The sequence below is a fragment of the Bombina bombina genome, chromosome 4, assembly GCF_027579735.1.
Source record: "Bombina bombina isolate aBomBom1 chromosome 4, aBomBom1.pri, whole genome shotgun sequence".
Taxonomy (NCBI): Eukaryota; Metazoa; Chordata; class Amphibia; order Anura; family Bombinatoridae; genus Bombina; species Bombina bombina.
The window spans coordinates 75,957,837-75,977,649 of record NC_069502.1 but is presented as its reverse complement, the minus strand read 5'-3'; the positions used below and the strand labels follow the sequence as shown (position 1 = coordinate 75,977,649).

The 19,813-nt window shown below is 41.9% G+C and overlaps 1 protein-coding gene across 1 annotated transcript in view; it reads right to left on the bottom strand.

Annotated features, from left to right (window-relative positions):
* DNAJC27 (DnaJ heat shock protein family (Hsp40) member C27) overlaps positions 1 to 19,813 on the bottom strand; it is an 82,415-nt gene that overhangs the window by 11,182 nt on the left and 51,420 nt on the right. Inside the window, exons 6-7 of the mRNA XM_053708912.1 lie at positions 17,662 to 17,784; positions 8,027 to 8,187 (exon numbers count right to left, since the gene is read on the bottom strand). Of these exons, the coding sequence (XP_053564887.1) occupies positions 8,027 to 8,187; positions 17,662 to 17,784 (284 nt within the window). The remainder of the gene's footprint in view (positions 1 to 8,026; positions 8,188 to 17,661; positions 17,785 to 19,813) is intronic.

Below are 19,813 nucleotides of genomic sequence, written 5' to 3'. Positions count from 1 at the left end.
GCCTGTGAAGGCCAACAAGATGCAAGCATCTTGGCAGGGCCCGTATAAAGTGTTATCCCGGGTGTGTGATACTACCTATGTTATAGCCAGCTGTGCAGATGAGAGGATCCAGCGATCCTTTCATGTGAACATGCTGAAGGAGTATCAGGAGAGGCCAGAGGACGTAGCCGCAGTATGTGCCCCTGCTGCAGATGACCCAGAGAACTTACCCCTACCCGACTTATTAGAGAAGGACCCCCAGACTGACCTCACTAGTCTTGTGCAGCTAGGGGACCGGTTGAACCCTACCGAGAGGGTACAGGCAAGACAGCTCCTGTGGGAGAAGCAGGCGACGTTCTCCCAAGAGCCCGGCTACACTACCCTAGCTGTACATAAAGTAGAGACTCCCGGACAGAATCCCCTGCGACAGCCTCCCTACCGTATACCCGAAGCAGTCCGAGAAGGAATGCGGAAGGAGATACAGGAGATGGCCCGGCTGGGAGTGATCGAGCCCTCCGATAGTCCTTGGGCTTCCCCTGTAGTCCTGGTACCTAAGAAGGATGGAACCACCCGGTTCTGTGTGGACTACAGGCGGCTCAACGAGAGGACCACCACTGACGCCTACCCGATGCCCCGGGTAGACGAATTACTAGACCGTATTGCTAGGGGGCGCTATCTGACAACCATAGACCTGTGTAAAGGCTATTGGCAGATTCCCCTGGCCGAGGATGCTATCCCCAAGTCGGCCTTCGTCACCCCATTCGGCCTGTACCAGTTTAAGGTCATGCCCTTTGGGATGAAGAATGCTCCGGCTACCTTCCAGCGTATGGTGGATAGACTCCTTGATGGCTTCCAGGAATTTGCTTGTGCATACCTGGACGACATTGCGGTTTACAGTGGGTCCTGGGAAGAACACCTTACCCATGTAGGGCTGGTACTGGACAAGATTCGGGCCGCTGGCCTGACCTTGAAACCGGACAAGTGCCATCTAGGTATGGCTGAAGTACAGTACTTGGGGCACCGAGTGGGGTGTGGGAGCCAGAGACCGGAGCCAGCCAAGGTAGAGGCTGTGGCTAACTGGCCCACACCTATCACTAAGACCCAAGTACTAGCCTTCCTGGGGACGGCCGGGTATTACCGACGTTTTGTCCCCGACTACAGTACTATCGCCAAGCCCCTGACTGACCTGACTAAAAAGAACCTCCCCAAACAGGTCCTGTGGTCTCCAGCTTGTGAAGCCGCGTTTCAGGCACTGAAGCAGGCCCTTGTGAATGCCCCTGTCTTGGCTGCCCCAGTTCCCAACAAACGTTTTCTCATTCATACAGATGCTTCCATGTATGGACTGGGGGCTGTACTGAGTCAAGTCGGGGAGGATGGAGGAGAGCATCCTGTCGCATACCTAAGCAGAAAGTTATTACCTCGGGAAGTAAGCTATGCGGCAGTGGAGAAAGAATGTTTAGCCCTGGTCTGGGCACTGAAAAAGTTGAACCCTTATCTATATGGACAGGAATTTTCCCTCATAACGGACCACAATCCCTTAGTCTGGCTCAACCGGGTCTCAGGAGACAATGGTAGATTGCTGAGGTGGAGTTTAGCCCTCCAGCCCTATAACTTCACCATCAGCTACCGGCCCGGTAAGCTAAACGGGAATGCCGATGGATTGTCCCGGCAAACTGATATGCCTACCACCACCCAGTCCGGTCATCCCCAAGTTGACCCGCCAAAGGGTCAAGCCGGGTCTGCCGGAGTGTTCCACAAGGGGGGAGCTATGTGACAGACCCTTCGGTCAGGACTGAAAGTGTTAACTTTATTTTCTAACCACAAGTGGCTGGCTCCAGCTACAATCTAATTAATGCTTAGCATTCTATTGTTTGATCACCCCCAGAGAGAAACGCCTAAGTGATAAGGAGAGTCAAGAGTGTCCTGTGGTTGAAGTGTTTAAGTAATATAATCCTATTGTATCATGTCAAGGGCGCTTCTCCCTTTTATCTAATGTACAACATTCTTTCAACCCCCATCTGAGGGGGGGGGGTCAAAAACCTGTATAAATCTGTGTGCTGCCTTCAAATAAAGTTGTTATCCTGTTTTAAACCTGAAATGTGGAGCTTGGTCTCATGTTTGCAGGGAAACTGATCAAGGTTGTGAAGTGCTGATTCTGTATGCAGGACATTGTTCATCTGGTATTAACCCTTGGTATACAGTTGGTACCGTAACAGAAGTTAATTCCTCTCAACAGTCCTGTGTGGAACAGCCATGGATTTTAGTAACGGTTGCTAAAATCATTTTCCTCTTACAAACAGAAATCTTCATCTCTTTTCTGTTTCAGAGTAAATAGTACATACCAGCACTATTTTAAAATAACAAACTCTTGATTGAATAAAAAAAACTACAGTTAAACACTAAAAAACTCTAAGCCATCTCCGTGGAGATGTTGCCTGTACAACGGCAAAGAGAATGACTGGGGTAGGCGGAGCCTAGGAGGGATCATGTGACCAGCTTTGCTGGGCTCTTTGCCATTTCCTGTTGGGGAAGAGAATATCCCACAAGTAAGGATGACGCCGTGGACCGGACACACCTATGTTGGAGAAATATAGGTTTTCCAAACCAGATAATAAATCTTCCTTGAAACAGACTTACGAGCCTGTAGCATAGTATTAATCACTGAGTCAGAGAAACCCCTTTATGACTAAGCGTTCAATTACCATACACTCAAATTTAGCAATTTGAGATCCTGATGGAAAAACGCCCCTTGAGACAGAAGGTCTGGCCTTAAAGGAAGTGGCCAAGGTTGGCAACTGGACATCCGCACAAGATCCATATAGCAAAACCTGTGAGGCCATGCTGGTGCTATCAGAAACACTTGCAATTGTTCAAATATGATCTTGGAGATCACCCTTGGAAGAAGAACAACTAGAGTCGGGAAAATGTAAGCAGGTTGGTAAAACCAAGGAACTGCTAACTCATCCAACATCTCCGCCTGAGTATCTCTGGACCTGGAAAGGTACCTGGGAAGCTTCTTGTTTAGATGGGAAGCCATCAGATCTATTTCGGGGAGACCCCACATCTGTACAATCTGACAAAATACATATGGATGGAGAGATCACTCCCCTGGATGTAAAGACCGACGACTGAGATAATCCGCTTCCCAATTGTCTACACCTGGGATATGTATCGCAGAAATTAGACAGGAGTTTGATTCCGCCCAAGAAAGTATCCAAGATACTTCTTTCATCGCTAAAGGACTGCGAGTCCCCCCTTGATGATTGACATATGCCACAATTGTGATATTGTCGTCTGAAAATGAATGAATGATTCTCCCTTTAATAGAGGCCAAGCCTGAAGAGCCCTGAAAATAGCACAGAGTTCTAAAATATTGATTGGTAACCTCGCATCTTGAGAATTCCAAACTCCTTGTGCTGTCAGAGACCCCCAGAAAGCTCCCCAACCTGTGAGACTTGCATCTGTTGAAATCACAATCCAGGAAGGATGAACAAGAGAGGCCCCTTGAAGAATCCGATGATGGTCCAACCACCAGGACAGAGAGCGTTGAATGTGGGGATTTAAGAATATAAACTGTGATATCAGAGTATAATCCCTGCACTATTGATTCAGCATGCAAAGCTGCAGAGGTCGCGTCCGATGCTGCAGTCATGAGACCTAAAACTTCCATGCACATAGCCACTGAAGGGAATGATCGAGGCTGAAGGTTTCGACAGGCAGAAACCAATTTCATTAGTCTCTTGTCTATTAAAGACAGAGTCATGGACAATGAATCTATCTGGAAACCTAAAAAAAGGTGACCCTTGTCTGAGGAATCAAGGAACTCTTTGGTAAATTGATCCTCCAACCATGTCAATGAAGAAGCACAAGTTGATTCGTGTGAGATTCTGCTAAATGAAAAGATTGAGCCAGTACGAAGATATCGTCCAAATAAGGAAACGCTGCAATATCCTGCTCTCTGAATACAGATAGGATACCGAGAACCTTCGAAAAGATTCTTGGAGCTGTTGCTAAGCCAAATGGAAGAGCAACAAATTGGTAATGCTCGTCTAGAAAAAAGAATCTCAGAAACCGATAATGGTCTGGATGAATTGGAATGTGAAAATGCACATCCTGTATGTCTATTGAGGACATGTAATGACCTTGCTGAACAAAAGGCAGAATAGTCCTTATAGTCACCATCCTGAAAATTGGGACCCTTATAAATTGATTCAAAAACTTCAGATCCAGAACTAGTCTGAAAGAATTTTCCTTCTGCCGGACAATGAATAGATTTGAATAAAAACTAAGATCCTGTTCCAGAATTGGAACTGGTACTATTACTCCTGAAAGCTCTAGATCTGAAAAACACTTCAGAAAGGCCTGAGCTTTCACAGGATTTGTTGGAACGTGAGAGAGAAAAAAAAAATCTTCTCACAGGAGGTCTTATTCTGAAACCTATTTGATACCCGAGAAACAATATTCTGAATCCAATGATTCTGAAAGGAACCTGCCCAAACATCTTGAAATAATTTAAATCTGCCCCCCACCAGCAGAACTGGATTGAGGGCCGCATCTTCATGCAGTCTTGGGGGATGGCTTTGGTTTCTTATAAGGCTTAGATTTATTCCAACTCGAGGATGGCTTCCAATTGGAGCCAGAGTCCTTAGGGGAAGGAGTGGTTTTCTGTGCTCTATTCTGACAAAAGGAACTAAACCGATTAGAAGCTTTAGAGATTTTCCCATAGACTTTTTATCTTGAGGCAAAAAACTCCCTTTCCCCCAGTAATAGTGGAAATAATAGAATCCAACTGGGAACCAAACAAATTATTACCCTGGAATGATAGAGATAGTAACCTAGATTTAGATACCATGTCAGCATTCCATGATTTGAGCCATAAAGCTCTTCTAGCTAAAATAGTCAGACATAGATTTAAAATTAATCTTGATATCAAAAATAGCATCACAGATAAAATGGATTAGCATGTTAAAGCAAACAAACAATGCTATGCAAATCAGTCTTTTTCCCATTGTGCTAAGGTATCCAACCAAAAAGTTGATGCAGCCACAACATCAGCCATAGAAATGGCAGGTCTGAGAATATAGCCAGAATGCAAATAAGCTTTCCTTAGATAAGATTCAATTTTCCTATCTAAAGGATCCTTAAAAGAGTTTCGCAAGAGTAGAAATAGCCCCATCAACCTTAGGGACTTTTTCCCAAATCTCTAACTTAGCCACTGGCAAAGGATACAACTTCTTTTGTTCCTTCTTCAAGGTTTAAGAAGTACCAGGCTTAGACCATTCCTTAGCAATCAGAAATAGCATCAGGAACAGGGAAAACCTCAGGAGTAATCACAGAAGGTTTATAGACAGAATTTAAATGTTTACTGGATTTGTTATCAAGAGGACCAGACTCCTCAATATCCAAAGTTATCAACACTTCTTTTAACAAAGAACGAATATACTCAATCTTAAAAAAATAAGATGATTTATCAGTGTCAATATCTGAAGTAGGATCTCAGTCAGAGATCCTCATCAGAGCAGGATATATCAGTATGTTGCCGGGCATTACAAATTTCATCATTAAGATAAGTTTTAAAAGACCTTTTACGTTTATCTGAAGGCGGTATAGCAGCCATAGCCTACTGCATCGCATCAGCAATATAATTTTTCATATCAACAGGGATATCATGTACTTTAGATGTTGAAGGAACAACAGATACTGTACTAGCACTAATAGAAACCTTTTCTGCATGCAAAATCTTATCATGACAACTGTTACACACTACAGTTGGAGATATAATCTCCACTATCTTACAACAGATTTACTTAGCTTTGGTAGAACTGTGTTCAGGTAGCATGGTTCCTACAGCAGCTTCTGAGACAGGATCAGATTTAGACATCTTGTAAAATGTAAAAGAAAAAAATAACATTTAAACAGAAATATCTTATTTCCACATATAGCAGTTTCAGGAATGGGAACAAATGCAAATGCTAAAATTGGCAAAAAAAAAGCAAATATCATAGCTCTCTGAGCATAAAGAAGGCAAGGAGCATATAGGAAGTGGGGTAAAATAAAACTAAATTTTTTGGCGCCAAGAATGACGCACGACGCAAAAGGAAGTTGAGAAATTCTTTGGTGCCAACAAACATCCGGTAATGACGCAACTCGCGTCATAACAAACACAATTTTGCGCCAAACAACCTAGCATCAACTAAGACGCAGGAAATTATGAACTTGCATCATTACAGGCGCACATTTGCGCCAAAATGATGCAATAAATAACAGCATTTTGCGCCTTTGCAAGCCTATACCCCAGGTAAGAAAAACTTCCTAAAACATGATTCTCATAACGAAACTGCCAGACTGCAAAGGGAAATACACATAGACCTGACTCATGGCAAATATAAGTAAAACACATATATTTAAAACTTTATACATAAAGCGCCAAACCATAGCTGAGAGTGTCTTAAATAATGATACATACTTACCGAAAGACACCCATCTACATATAGCAGATAGCTTTCAGTACTGGTTTTGGCTATCAGTAAAGGTAATGGTATATAAGAGTATATCGTCGATCTGAAAAGGAGGTAGGAGATGAATCCCTACGACCGATAACAGAGAACCCTTGAAAAGATTTCCTGCAAGGAAAACCATAAAATCAAATAGACGATAATCTCTTCACATCCCTCTGACAAACACTGTACTCAGAAGAATTGGGCTTCAGAATGCTTAGAAGCGCTTATCATAGAATAAATCATAAAATCTAAGCACAAACTTACTTCACCACCTCCATAGGAGGCAATGTTGTGGTGAGGGGTGTATTTATAGGCATTTTGAGGTTTGGGAAACTTTGCCCCTCCTGGTAGGATTGTATATCACATACGTCACTAGCTCATGGACTCTTGCCAATTACATGAAAGAAATATGGTTTACTTTCATCTTTGTTGTCCATATTTTCTATGTATTATACTTGCTTATTATCAGTAAGCAAAATATTTTATTCACATAAATATATGTAGCAAAGTAAGATAAATTGAATAATATATCTCAATAGGGGGTCCGAACCCCATTCCCTCAAACATCCAAATCACATTCAAACCATAAATAAGGACTACCCCCCGGCATCCCAATGGGAAGCTGTATCATCACAAAAAAGGGTCAGGAGATTTCAGGAAACTTTAGAATAGCTACTTGTCAACCAATCCTGCCCTAATTGTCTCTCAATACAATATATCGCCACTGTTATAGATCTCCACCGATCACATATATATGTGTTAAACTACAGTGGTAACATTCTCCACAGTTCTCATACAGACAATATCATCATAAGCATCATCAGGTTATGCCATAGACCACAGTCTCTGCAGAAACGCTATATTTTTATCAGCACAACCCCTTAGGCATCACATGATATCCCAGCAATAATCACTTGTTTATCAGGCATGTAACTCACAGAACAACTGGCGATTCAATCCGCACATACTGTATATACGTTACTTGCTTTCAATGATAATGTTCGTATTATGTATAATCCATAAGCAGCAAATGTTTACTAATACTTGCGGTTGGCTCTCACTTTCTTACAAGCCATCTCCAATAGCCAGGCTTTCGATACTGTTACAGAGTGTAAACCGATTCACTCTTAGCGCACCATCCACAGCATCTCTATTCACGTGTGATGACGTCGGCAACACTCTGGTGTGAGTTTTGGGACTCCGTCCTTTCTTAAGGAGTCAGACTGCCGCAGGTGTGTCATACTGATATTGTGCTGATAAAGATATAGAGTTTCTGCAGAGACTGGTCTATGGCATAACTTGATGATGATTATGATAAGATTGTCTGCATGAGAACTGTGCAGAATGTTATCACAGCAGTTTAACACACACAGAGGTAAAATGTTTATTAATATAATAGTGTTGGTTATGCTAAACTGGCGAATGGGTTAAAAATTCTATTTAATTCCCAGCATACATTACAGCTAATGCCACTGTTCCTGCAATGTATAAAACCTGACAAGTGACATAACTGTCCCTTAACCTATTGTATATCCACAATTTTGTACCTGGTGGCACCGGGTTTGACCCCTAGCATATCCCAGCTGTCCTTGCTATTGCGTATCCTGCGTATAGTGTCAGCTTGCTCTTTGGTGAATCCAATGTTTATGGCAGACACAGGCCTCTTCCCACCATTTTCACATAAATCCACAATGGCAGAATAAAACGTCTAAAAAAAAATAAAAAAATGTAAAAAACAAATACAATTATTGTGCTGCCCGTATATTCACAGTTTTCTTTCTTTCTTATGAAGAGTAGAATTGTGTCATTACTTAAGAATGTAAAGCTGAGAAGTTTTTATGACGACAATATAAAGACAAAAAAACATTCGGCTAGATTACGACTTTTGCGGTATGAGTGAAAAAGCAGCGTTAAGGCTCTTTTTCACTACCGCTGGTATTATGGGTCTTGCAGGTTTAGGGGCACCGCACACTTTTTTGGCCGTAATGCAATGTAATTACCGCAGCTTTCAAAAAGTCCTTTTTCAATGGGACTTTTATAGCGGTATTACGAGTCTGCCTGGGAGGCCAAAAAGTGAGCGGTACACCCTATACCGTCAAGATCCATACAGTAAACTGAAAGTCAGTAGTTATGAGTTTAACGCTACAAAGCTGTAACATAAAACTCATAACTAAAGTGCTAAAAAGTACACTAACACCCATAAACTACCTATTAACCCCTAAACGGAGGCCCTCCCGCATCGCAAATAATAAAACAAAATTATTAACCCCTAATCTGCCGCTCCAGACATCGCCGCCACTATAATAAACATAACCCCTAAACCGCTGCACTCCCGCATCACAAACACTAGTTAAATATTATTAACCCCTAATCTGCCACCCCTAACATTGCCGCCACCTACTTACATTTATTAACCCCTAATCTGCTGCCCCCCAACGTTGCCTCCACTATACTAAATTTATTAACCCCTAAACCTAAGTCTAACCCTAAAACACCCTAACTTAAATATAATTAAAATAAATCTAAATAAAACCTACTACTATCATTACCTAAATAATTCATATTTAAAACTAAATACCTGTAAAATAAACCGCAAGCTGGCTACAATATAACTAATAGTTACATTGTAGCTAGCTTAGGGTTTATTTTTATTTTACAGGCAAGTTTGTATTTATTTTAACTAGGTAGAATAGTTACTAAATAGTTATTAACTATTTTCTAACTACCTAGCTAAAATAAATACAAATTTACCTGTAAAATAAAACCTAACCTGCCTTACACTAACACCTAACCTTACACTACAATTAAATCAATTACATTAATTAAATACAATTACCTAAATTACAAACCCCCCCCCACTAAATTACACAAAATAAAAAAAGAAATTATCAGATATTTAAACTAATTACACCTAATCTAGCCCTATCAAAATAAAAAAGCCCCCCCAAAATAAAAAAAAACTCTAGCCTAAACTAAACTACCAATAGCCCTGCCTTTTGTGGGGCATTGCCCCAAAGAAATCAGCTTTTACCTGTAAAAAAAAAAAAATACTAACAACCCCCCAAAAGTAAAAACCCACCACCCACACAACCAACCCCCCAAATAAAATCCTAACTAAAAAAACCTAAGCTCCCCATTGCCCTGAAAAAGGCATTAGGATGGGTATTGCCCTTAAAAGGGCATTTAGCTCTTTTTCAAGTGCCCAAACCCCTAACCTAAAAAACATAATTTATGCTTACCTGATAAATTTATTTCTCTTGTAGTGTAGTCAGTCCACGAGTCATCCATTACTTATGGGATTATATCTCTTCCCCAACAGAAAGTTTCAAGAGGATCACCCAAGCAGAGCTGCTATATAGCTCCTCCCCTCACATGTCATATCCAGTCATTCGACCAAAACAAGACGAGAAAGGAGAAACCATAGGGTGCAGTGGTGACTGGAGTTTAATTAAAATTTAGATCTGCCTTAAAAGACAGGGCGGGCGGTGGACTGACTACACTACAAGAGAAATAAATTTATCAGGTAAGCATAAATTATGTTTTCTCTTGTTAAGTGTAGTCAGTCCACGGGTCATCCATTACTTATGGGATACCAATACCAAAGCTAAAGTACACGGATGAAGGGAGGGACAAGGCAGGAACTTTAAACGGAGGGAACCACTGCCTGAAGTACCTTTCTCCCAAAAATAGCCTCCGAAGAAGCAAAAGTGTCAAATTTGTAAAATTTTGAAAAAGTGTGAAGTGAAGACCAAGTTGCAGCCTTGCAAATCTGTTCAACAGAGGCCTCATTTTTAAAAGCCCAGGTGGAAGCCACAGCTCTAGTAGAATGAGCTGTAATTCTTTCAGGAGGCTGCTGTCCAGCAGTCTCATAGGCTAAACGTATTATGCTACGAAGCCAAAAGGAGAGAGAGGTAGCCGAAGCCTTTTGACCTCTCCTCTGTCCAGAGTAAACGACAAACAGGGAAGAAGTTTGACGCAAATCTTTAGTTGCCTGCAAATAGAACTTCAGGGCACGGACTACGTCCAGATTATGTAAAAGTCGTTCCTTCCTCGAAGAAGGGTTAGGACACAATGATGGAACAACAATCTCTTGATTGATATTCCTGTTAGAAACCACCTTAGGTAAGAACCCAGGTTTAGTACGCAGAACTACCTTGTCTGAATGAAAAATCAGATAAGGAGAATCACAATGTAAGGCAGATAACTCAGAGACTCTTCGAGCCGAGGAAATAGCCATCAAAAACAGAACTTTCCAAGATAACAGCTTGATATCAATGGAATGAAGGGGTTCAAATGGAACGCCCTGCAGAACGTTAAGAACTAAGTTTAAGCTCCACGGTGGAGCAACAGTCTTAAACACAGGCTTAATCCTAGCCAAAGCCTGACAAAAAGTCTGAACGTCTGGAACTTCTGCCAGACGCTTGTGTAGAAGAATAGACAGAGCAGAAATCTGTCCCTTTAACGAACTAGCGGATAAGCCCTTTTCTAAACCCTCTTGTAGAAAAGACAATATCCTAGGAATCCTAACCTTACTCCATGAGTAACTCTTGGATTCGCACCAATATAAATATTTACGCCATATCTTATGGTAAATTCTTCTGGTAACAGGTTTCCTAGCCTGTATTAAGGTATCAATAACCGACTCCGAGAAGCCACGCTTTGATAGAATCAAGCGTTCAATCTCCATGCAGTCAGCCTCAGAGAAATTAGATTTGGATGGTTGAAAGGACCCTGAATTAGAAGGTCCTGCCTCAGAGGCAGAAACCATGGTGGACAGGACGACATGTCCACTAGGTCTACATAACAGGTCCTGCGTGGCCACGCAGGCGCTATCAGAATTACCGATGCTCTCTCCTGTTTGATCTAGGCAATCAGTCGAGGAAGCATCGGAAATGGTGGAAACACATAAGCCATGTTGAAGACCCAAGGTGCTGTCAGAGCATCTATCAGCACCGCTCCCGGGTCCCTGGACCCGGATCCGTAACAAGGAAGCTTGGCGTTCTGGCGAGACGCCATGAGATCCAGATCTGGTTTGCCCCAACGATGAATCAGTTGAGCAAAAACCTCTGGATGAAGTTCCCACTCCCCCGGATGAAAAGTCTGGCGACTTAGAAAATCCGCCTCCCAGTTCTCCACGCCTGGGATGTAGATCGCTGACAGGTGGCAAGAGTGAGACTCTGCCCAGCGAATTATCTTTGAGACTTCCAACATCGCTAGGGAACTCCTGGTTCCCCCTTGATGATTGATGTAAGCCACAGTCGTGATGTTGTCCGACTGAAATCTGATGAACCTCAGAGTTGCTAACTGAGGCCAAGCTAGAAGAGCATTGAATATTGCTCTTAACTCCAGAATATTTATTGGGAGGAGTTTCTCCTCCTGAGTCCATGATCCCTGAGCATTCAGGGAATTCCAGACTGCGCCCCAACCTAGAAGGCTGGCGTCTGTTGTTACAATCGTCCAATCTGGCCTGCGAAAGGTCATCCCCTTGGACAGGTGGGGCCGAGAAAGCCACCATAGAAGAGAATCTCTGGTCTCTTGATCCAGATTTAGTAGAGGGGACAAATCTGAGTAATCCCCATTCCACTGACTTAGCATGCACAATTGCAGCGGTCTGAGATGCAGGCGCGCAAATGGTACTGTCCATTGCCGCTACCATTAAGCCGATTACTTCCATGCACTGAGCTACTGACGGGTGTGGAATGGAATGAAGGGCACGGCAAGCATTTAGAAGTTTTGATAACCTGGCCTCCGTCAGGTAAATTTTCATCTCTACAGAATCTATAAGAGTCCCTAGGAAGGGAACCCTTGTGAGTGGTAATAGAGAACTCTTTTCCACGTTCACCTTCCACCCATGCGACCTCAGAAATGCCAAAACTATCTCTGTATGAGACTGGGCAGTTTGAAAACTTGACGCTTGTATCAGAATGTCGTCTAGGTACGGAGCCACCGCTATGCCTCGCGGTCTTAGTACCGCCAGAAGTGAACCCAGAACCTTTGTAAAGATTCTTGGAGCCGTAGCTAACCCGAAGGGAAGAGCTACAAACTGGTAATGCCTGTCTAGGAAGGCAAATCTTAGGTACCGATAATGATCCTTGTGAATCGGTATGTGAAGGTAGGCATCCTTTAAGTCCACTGTGGTCATGTACTGACCCTCTTGGATCATGGGTAGGATGGTTCGAATAGTTTCCATTTTGAATGATGGAACTCTGAGGAATTTGTTTAGGATTTTTAAGTCCAAGATTGGTCTGAAGGTTCCCTCTTTCTTGGGAACCACAAACAAATTTGAATAGAATCCTTGCCCGTGTTCCATCCGCGGAACTGGGTGGATCACCCCCATTAGTAAGAGGTCTTGTACACAGCGTAGAACGCCTCTTTCTTTATTTGGTTTGCTGATAACCTTGAAAGATGAAATCTCCCTTGTGGAGGAGAAGCTTTGAAGTCCAGAAGATATCCCTGAGATATGATCTCCAACGCCCAGGGATCCTGGACATCTCTTGCCCAAGCCTGGGCGAAGAGAGAAAGTCTGCCCCCCACTCGATCCGTTTCCGGATAGGGGGCCCTCTCTTCATGCTGTCTTAGGGGCCGCAGCAGGTTTTTTGGCCTGCTTGCCCTTGTTCCAGGACTGGTTAGTTTTCCAGCCCTGTCTGTAACGAGCAACAGCTCCTTCCTGTTTTGGAGCGGAGGAAGTTGATGCTGCTCCTGCCTTGAGGTTACGAAAGGCACGAAAATTAGACTGTTTGGCCTTTGATTTGGCCCTGTCCTGAGGCAGAGCATGGCCCTTACCTCCCGTAATGTCAGCGATAATTTCTTTCAAGCCGGGCCCGAATAAGGTCTGCCCTTTGAAAGGAATATTAAGCAATATTAGCCGTATATTAAGGAATATTAGCCGTAAGTTTGGTTAAATGTACGACGGCATCAGAAACAAATGCGTTAGCTAGCTTAAGTGCTTTAAGCTTGTTCATAATTTCATCCAATGGAGCTGTGCGAATGGCCTCTTCCAGAGACTCAAACCAGAATGCCGCCGCAGCAGTGACCGGCGCAATGCATGCAAGGGGCTGTAAGATAAAACCTTGTTGAACAAACATTTTCTTAAGGTAACCTTCTAATTTTTTATCCATTGGATCTGAAAAGGCACAACTATCCTCCACCGGGATAGTGGTACGCTTAGCTAAAGTAGAAACTGCTCCCTCCACCTTAGGGACCGTCTGCCATAAGTCTCGTGTGGTGGCGTCTATAGGAAACATTTTCCTAAATATGGGAGGAGGGGAAAAAGGCACACCAGGTCTATCCCACTCCTTGCTAATAATCTCTGTAAGCCTTTTAGGTATAGGAAACACGTCAGTACACACCGGTACCGCATAGTATCTATCCAACCTACATAATTTTTCTGGAATTGCAACCGTGTTACAATCATTCAGAGCCGCTAATACCTCCCCAAGCAATATGCGGAGGTTCTCAAGCTTAAATTTAAAATTAGAAATCTCTGAATCCAGTCTCCCTGGATCAGATCCGTCACCCACAGAATGAAGCTCTCCGTCTTCATGTTCTGCAAATTGTGACGCAGTATCGGACATGGCTCTCACATCATCAGCGCGCTCTGTCCTTAACCCAGAGCTATCACGCTTGCCTCTTAATTCCGGCAATTTAGATAATACTTCTGTCATAACAGTAGCCATGTCTTGCAAAGTGATTTGTAAGGGCCTCTCTGATGTACTTGGCGCCACAAAATCACGCACCTCCTGAGCGGGAGGCGAAGGTACTGACACGTGAGGAGAGTTATTCGGCATAACTTCCCCCTCGTTGTCTGGTGATAATTTCTTTACATGAAAAGACTGACTTTTATTTAAAGTTACATCAATGCATTTAGTACACATCTTTCTATGGGGCTCCACATTGGCCTTCATACATAGTGAACAAACAGATTCATCTGTGTCAGACATGTTAAAACAGACTAGTAATGAGACTAGCAAGCTTGGAAAATACTTTTCAAATAAATTTACAAGCAATATAAAAAACGCTACTGTGCCTTTAAGAAGCACAAAGAGCTGTCACAGTTGAAATAACAATGAACCAAATTAGTTATAGCAACCAAATTTTCACAGTTAATGTATTAAGTTAGCAAAGGATTGCACCCACCAGCAAATGGATGATTAACCCCTTAAAACCCAAAAACGGATAACAATTTAATAATTAACGTTTTTATCACAGTCAAACACACTGTCACAGGTCTGCTGTGACTGATTACCTCCCTCAAAATGAATTTTGAAGACCCCTGAGCTCTCTAGAGACGTCCTGGATCATGGAGGATGAAGTAGGAAGATTGTGACTGAATTTTTACTGTGCAAAAAAGCGCTAAAATAGGCCCCTCCCACTCATATTACAACAGTGGGGAAGCTCAGTTAACTGTTTCTATGCAGAAACAAAAGTTAGCCATGTGGTAAAAATCATGCCCCAATAAGTTTTATCACCAAGTAAAAAAAACGATTAACATGCCAGTAAACGTTTTGAACATACATTTTAAAAGTTATGAAGTGTTATTAATAAGCCTGCTACCAGTCGCTTTTACTGCAGTTAAGGCTCATACATAACTTCAATATTAACAGTATTTTCTGAGTCAAATTCCATTCCCTAGAAAAATACTTCAGTGTACACACACTCCTCAGCCTAATACCAGTCGCTACCACTGCATTTAAGGCTGAACTTACATTACATTGGTATCAGCAGTATTTTCTCAGTCAATTCCATTGCTTAGAAAAATAATTTACTGCACATACCTCGTTTGCAGGGGGGCCCTGCATGCTATTCCCCTTTTCTTTAGTTACCTCACTCCTCAGAATGTGCGAGAACAGCCAGTGGATCTTAGTTACGTCTGCTAAGATCATAGAAAACGCAGGCAGATTCTTCTTCTAATGCTGCCTGAGAAACAAACAGCACACTCCGGTGCCATTTAAAATAAACTTTTGATTGAAGAAATAAACTAAGTTTAAAAAACACCACAGACCTCTCACAACGACCTATCTTTAGTTAGGTTGCAAGAGAATGACTGGATATGACATGTGAGGGGAGGAGCTATATAGCAGCTCTGCTTGGGTGATCCTCTTGCAACTTCCTGTTGGGGAAGAGATATAATCCCATAAGTAATGGATGACCCGTGGACTGACTACACTTAACAAGAGAAATAAAACCCACACAATAAACCCTTAAAAAGCCTAACACTAACCCCCGAAGATCCACTTACAGTTTTCGAAGACCTGACATCTATCCTCAATGAAGCCGGCAGAAGTCCTCAACGAAGAGGCAGAAGTCTTCATCCATCCGGCGTGGAGGGGGTCCATCTTCAAGACATCCGGCGCGGAGCATCCTCTTCAATCGAAATCTTCTTCCGAATGAGGTTTCCCTTTAAATGACATCATCCAAGATGGCGTCCCTTGATTCCAATCGGAATTAAGGTTGATAAAATCCTATTGGCTGTTGCAATCAGCCAATAGGATTGAGCTTCAATCCTATTGGCTGATCCAAACAGCCAATAGGATTTTTTCAACCTTAAATCTAAGGGACGCCATCTTGGATGACGTCATTTAAAGGGAAAGCACATTCGGAAGAAGACGTCGAATGAAGTGGATGCTCCCCGCCGGATGTCTTGAAGATGGACCTGCTCCGAGCCGGATAGATGAAGATAGAAGATGCCGTCTGGATGAAGACTTCTGCCAGTTTTGTTGAGGATGGATGTCAGGTGCACAAGCACGTGAAAACAGCTTACCGCCGCTCACCGCAGCGCTGGTATTGGAGTGCAGTATGGAGCTCAATTTTGCTCTACACTCACTTCTTGCCTGCTAACGCCGGGTTTTTGTAAACCTGTAATACCAGCACTGTAAAGAGGTGAGCGGTGACAATAACTTGCAAGTTAGTACCGCACCGCTCTTAACGCAAAACTCGTAAACTAGCCGATTGCTATTGTAATACTAGATAATGCAAATACCTGCACGCGTCTCATTATTTAGCAGATATTCCCCATCACGATACAATATTATTACATAACTCTACACATACTCTTCGTTACAATGGACTATTAATACATTAAAGAGCAAATAAATTCACACTTCTTTTTTGTTCCTCTTTATGTGTAAGTGTTGACTTATAATCATTTTCTACAACTGGACAAAGAATGTTTGGTATAACTAAATGATATACACTGTGTAAATTTGGTATCATAATTATACAAATTGTTTTATACAGCACCAATTCATCAAGATACTTGTAAAAAGTGCATAATACTACAGCTAAAGAAAGGGTTAAATTCTAAATGATGCTCTTAGCTGAAGAAAATGGACTCATGTATCCATTTGTTTGTTTGCTAATATTACTTACTGCAATAATTTTTTTGTTCTAATGTATTTAAAAGGGACAGTCGAGTCCAAAAAAAATATTTCATGATTCAAATAGAGCATGTCATTTTAAACAACTTTCCAATTTACTTTTATCACCAATTTTCATTTGTTCTCTTGGTATTCTTAGTTGAAAGCTAAACCTAGGAGGTTCATATGCCAATTTCTTAGACCTTGAAGGCCACCTCTGCATTTTAACAGTTTTTCACTACTAGAGGGCGTTAGTTCATGTGTTTCATATAAATAACATTGAGCTCATGCAGATGAATTTACAGTGGAGTGAGCACTGATTGGCTAAAATGCAAGTCTGTCAAAAGAATTGAAATAAGTTTGCAGAGGCTTACAAACAAGGTAATCACAGAGGTAAACCATGTATTATTATAATGGTGTTGGTTATGCAAAACTGGGGAATGGGTAATTAAGGGATTATCTATATTTTAAAACAACAAAAATTCTGGTGTTGACTGTCCCTTTAATTAGGAAAGAAGCTTGCTAGTATATACGTTAAGTATTTATGCTAAGAATTACACAAACCCATTGCCATATTCTAACATCGGTTTGCAATCCTTGCAATGGCTTAATTATTGCTGAATACATGTCCCTATAGCTTTGATTATTGGTTCACTATTAATAATAAATTGCATTATAATTATTTACACTATCTTATACTAATAATACATTATCCTAGAAACTGTAACAGTAAACTACAAAATAAATAAATTCTGTACCCGAGGAAGATCTTTATTGAATTGGGTCATCATTTTGGAAACGAAAATAAATAAACAAATCAGCTATACCTGGAACATTTCATTAATTCCTTCCCCACTCTGTGCCGACGTTTCAAAATAAAGAAATCCTCTGCTTTCTGCCCAAAGTCGCCCTTCACTTTCATCCACTAGGCGATGCATTGAACAGTCAATCTGCAGCGACAAAACCTTTTAATCAACAAGGTTAGAACTTTCAGCCCCAATTCATACTTCTCTCTGTACCATGTATGTCTGTTAAAAGGGTATTCTAGTTTTAAAATAAAATACACTCTATAATGAAATGGAGAATTGTAATCTTTAAAATACATACCCACTTGAATTACAATTCTTACACTAGAACGCCTCTTCAATATGGTTTTCATTTGCAAACCAGGGCTATTAAAGGGAATTAATACTCATATGATAAATCACTTGAAAGTGATGCAGCATAACTGTAAGAAGCGGACATGAAACAATTACATGATCATACTTTTAGCTCAAAATTTCTTCAACTCACCAAAAACAAACAAACACAATAGCCAATGAGCATCAGCAGTGCTGAGGTCTTGCATTGCTTTGCTGTGATTTCACTTAAACCTCATGAGATTTCACAGTAAACATTCTTAAACTGAATAGGAAACACATAAATTATGCTTACCTGATAATTTTCTTTTCTTCAGATGGAAAGAGTCCACAGCTGCATTCATTACTTTTGGGAAATAAGAACCTGGCCACCAGGATGAGGCAAAGACACCCCAGCCAAGGGCTTAAATACTCCTCCCACTCCCCTCATCCCCCAGTCATTCTGCCGAGGAACAAGGAACAGTAAAAGAAATATCAGGGTAAAAGGTGCCAGAAGAATAAAATAAGGACGCCCCACATAAAAAAAAAAAATACAGGTGGGGCTGTGAACTCTTTCCATCAGAAGAAAAGAAAATCATCAGGTAAGCATAATTTATGTTTTTCTTCTTAAATGGAAAGAGTCCACAGCTGCATTCATTACTTTTGGGAAAACAATACCCAAGCTATAGAGGACACTGAATGCCAAGACGGGAGGGTACAATAGGTGGCCCATTCTGAGAGCACCAAGCCTGAAACCACTTCCTGTTAGCAGGAGGTTAATATCCCACAAGTAAGGATAAAATCCGTGGACTAGTCATATCTTTGTAAAAGAAATTCCTGTATCCGAGAAGGATAGGATCATTTAATAACTGAAAAACATGTCTGAGTAAGACGCGAAGGCACGCCACTCTGTAAGGAAAGTCACAACACTCAGGGACAGTTACACCCGCAGGGAACTGTACAGGCCCTCCCCAAGGCGGTAGACCCGGGACAATAGTAGAGGGACAATAGCGGAAATGGAGGACGGAACATAATCTGACCCGGCCAGAAGGTAAACGTATAGTCCAAGAAAAAGCACGCCCATCCATAAGGTTGCGCCACTTCCAAAGGCCTTTATGTTCCAAGCCATGAGCCCATTTAACACTACACGTAAGCAGAATGAATCACATAACAAACATGATTAAACCCCCCCCTGTTCAATAACCCCCCACAGGAGATATTAACCCTTGATTCCAAGATACTAAAGGAGACTCACTGAGACCCTTATGTTAAGTTAGTCCCGCAAGGTGGTAGCCTCTCGGGAAAACATTAGTTCAGCACATTCACGAAGAAAGAAAATGAAACGATCTTACCGGAATCTACGCCGTGGAACAGGAACACGGCCCTTCAAATGTGACGGATAGTATCATCGCCTCCGCCATGGACTTGAGAGAAAAAAGCAGGCAGCAGTGCGAAGTTTCGACAACGCCGATTGCTTGAGGAGCTGTTAACATGAGTCGGGATGGTTTTGCAGAAAGACTCTTCCTGCATCTCCAGACTAACTTTCATCCAAGCCCTCACTGAGAGACTGACAGGATTACTTAAAACTTCTGTCCCATGTTAAAGAGTACTACCCTCCATAAGAGACAAATTAAATTCTGACACTTCTCTGCCAAAGGCAAAGAATGACTGGGGGATCAGGGGAGTGGGAGGAGTATTTAAGCCTTTGGCTGGGGTGTCGTTGCCTCCTCCTGGTGGCCAGTGGTGTTACAGTGGGGTGTAATATTTTCTAGTAAGCTATTTACAGCTATGCTGCATCACTTTCAAGTGCTTCAACATTTTGGTATCATGTCCCTTTAAGAAACCCATAATTAAAAAATTA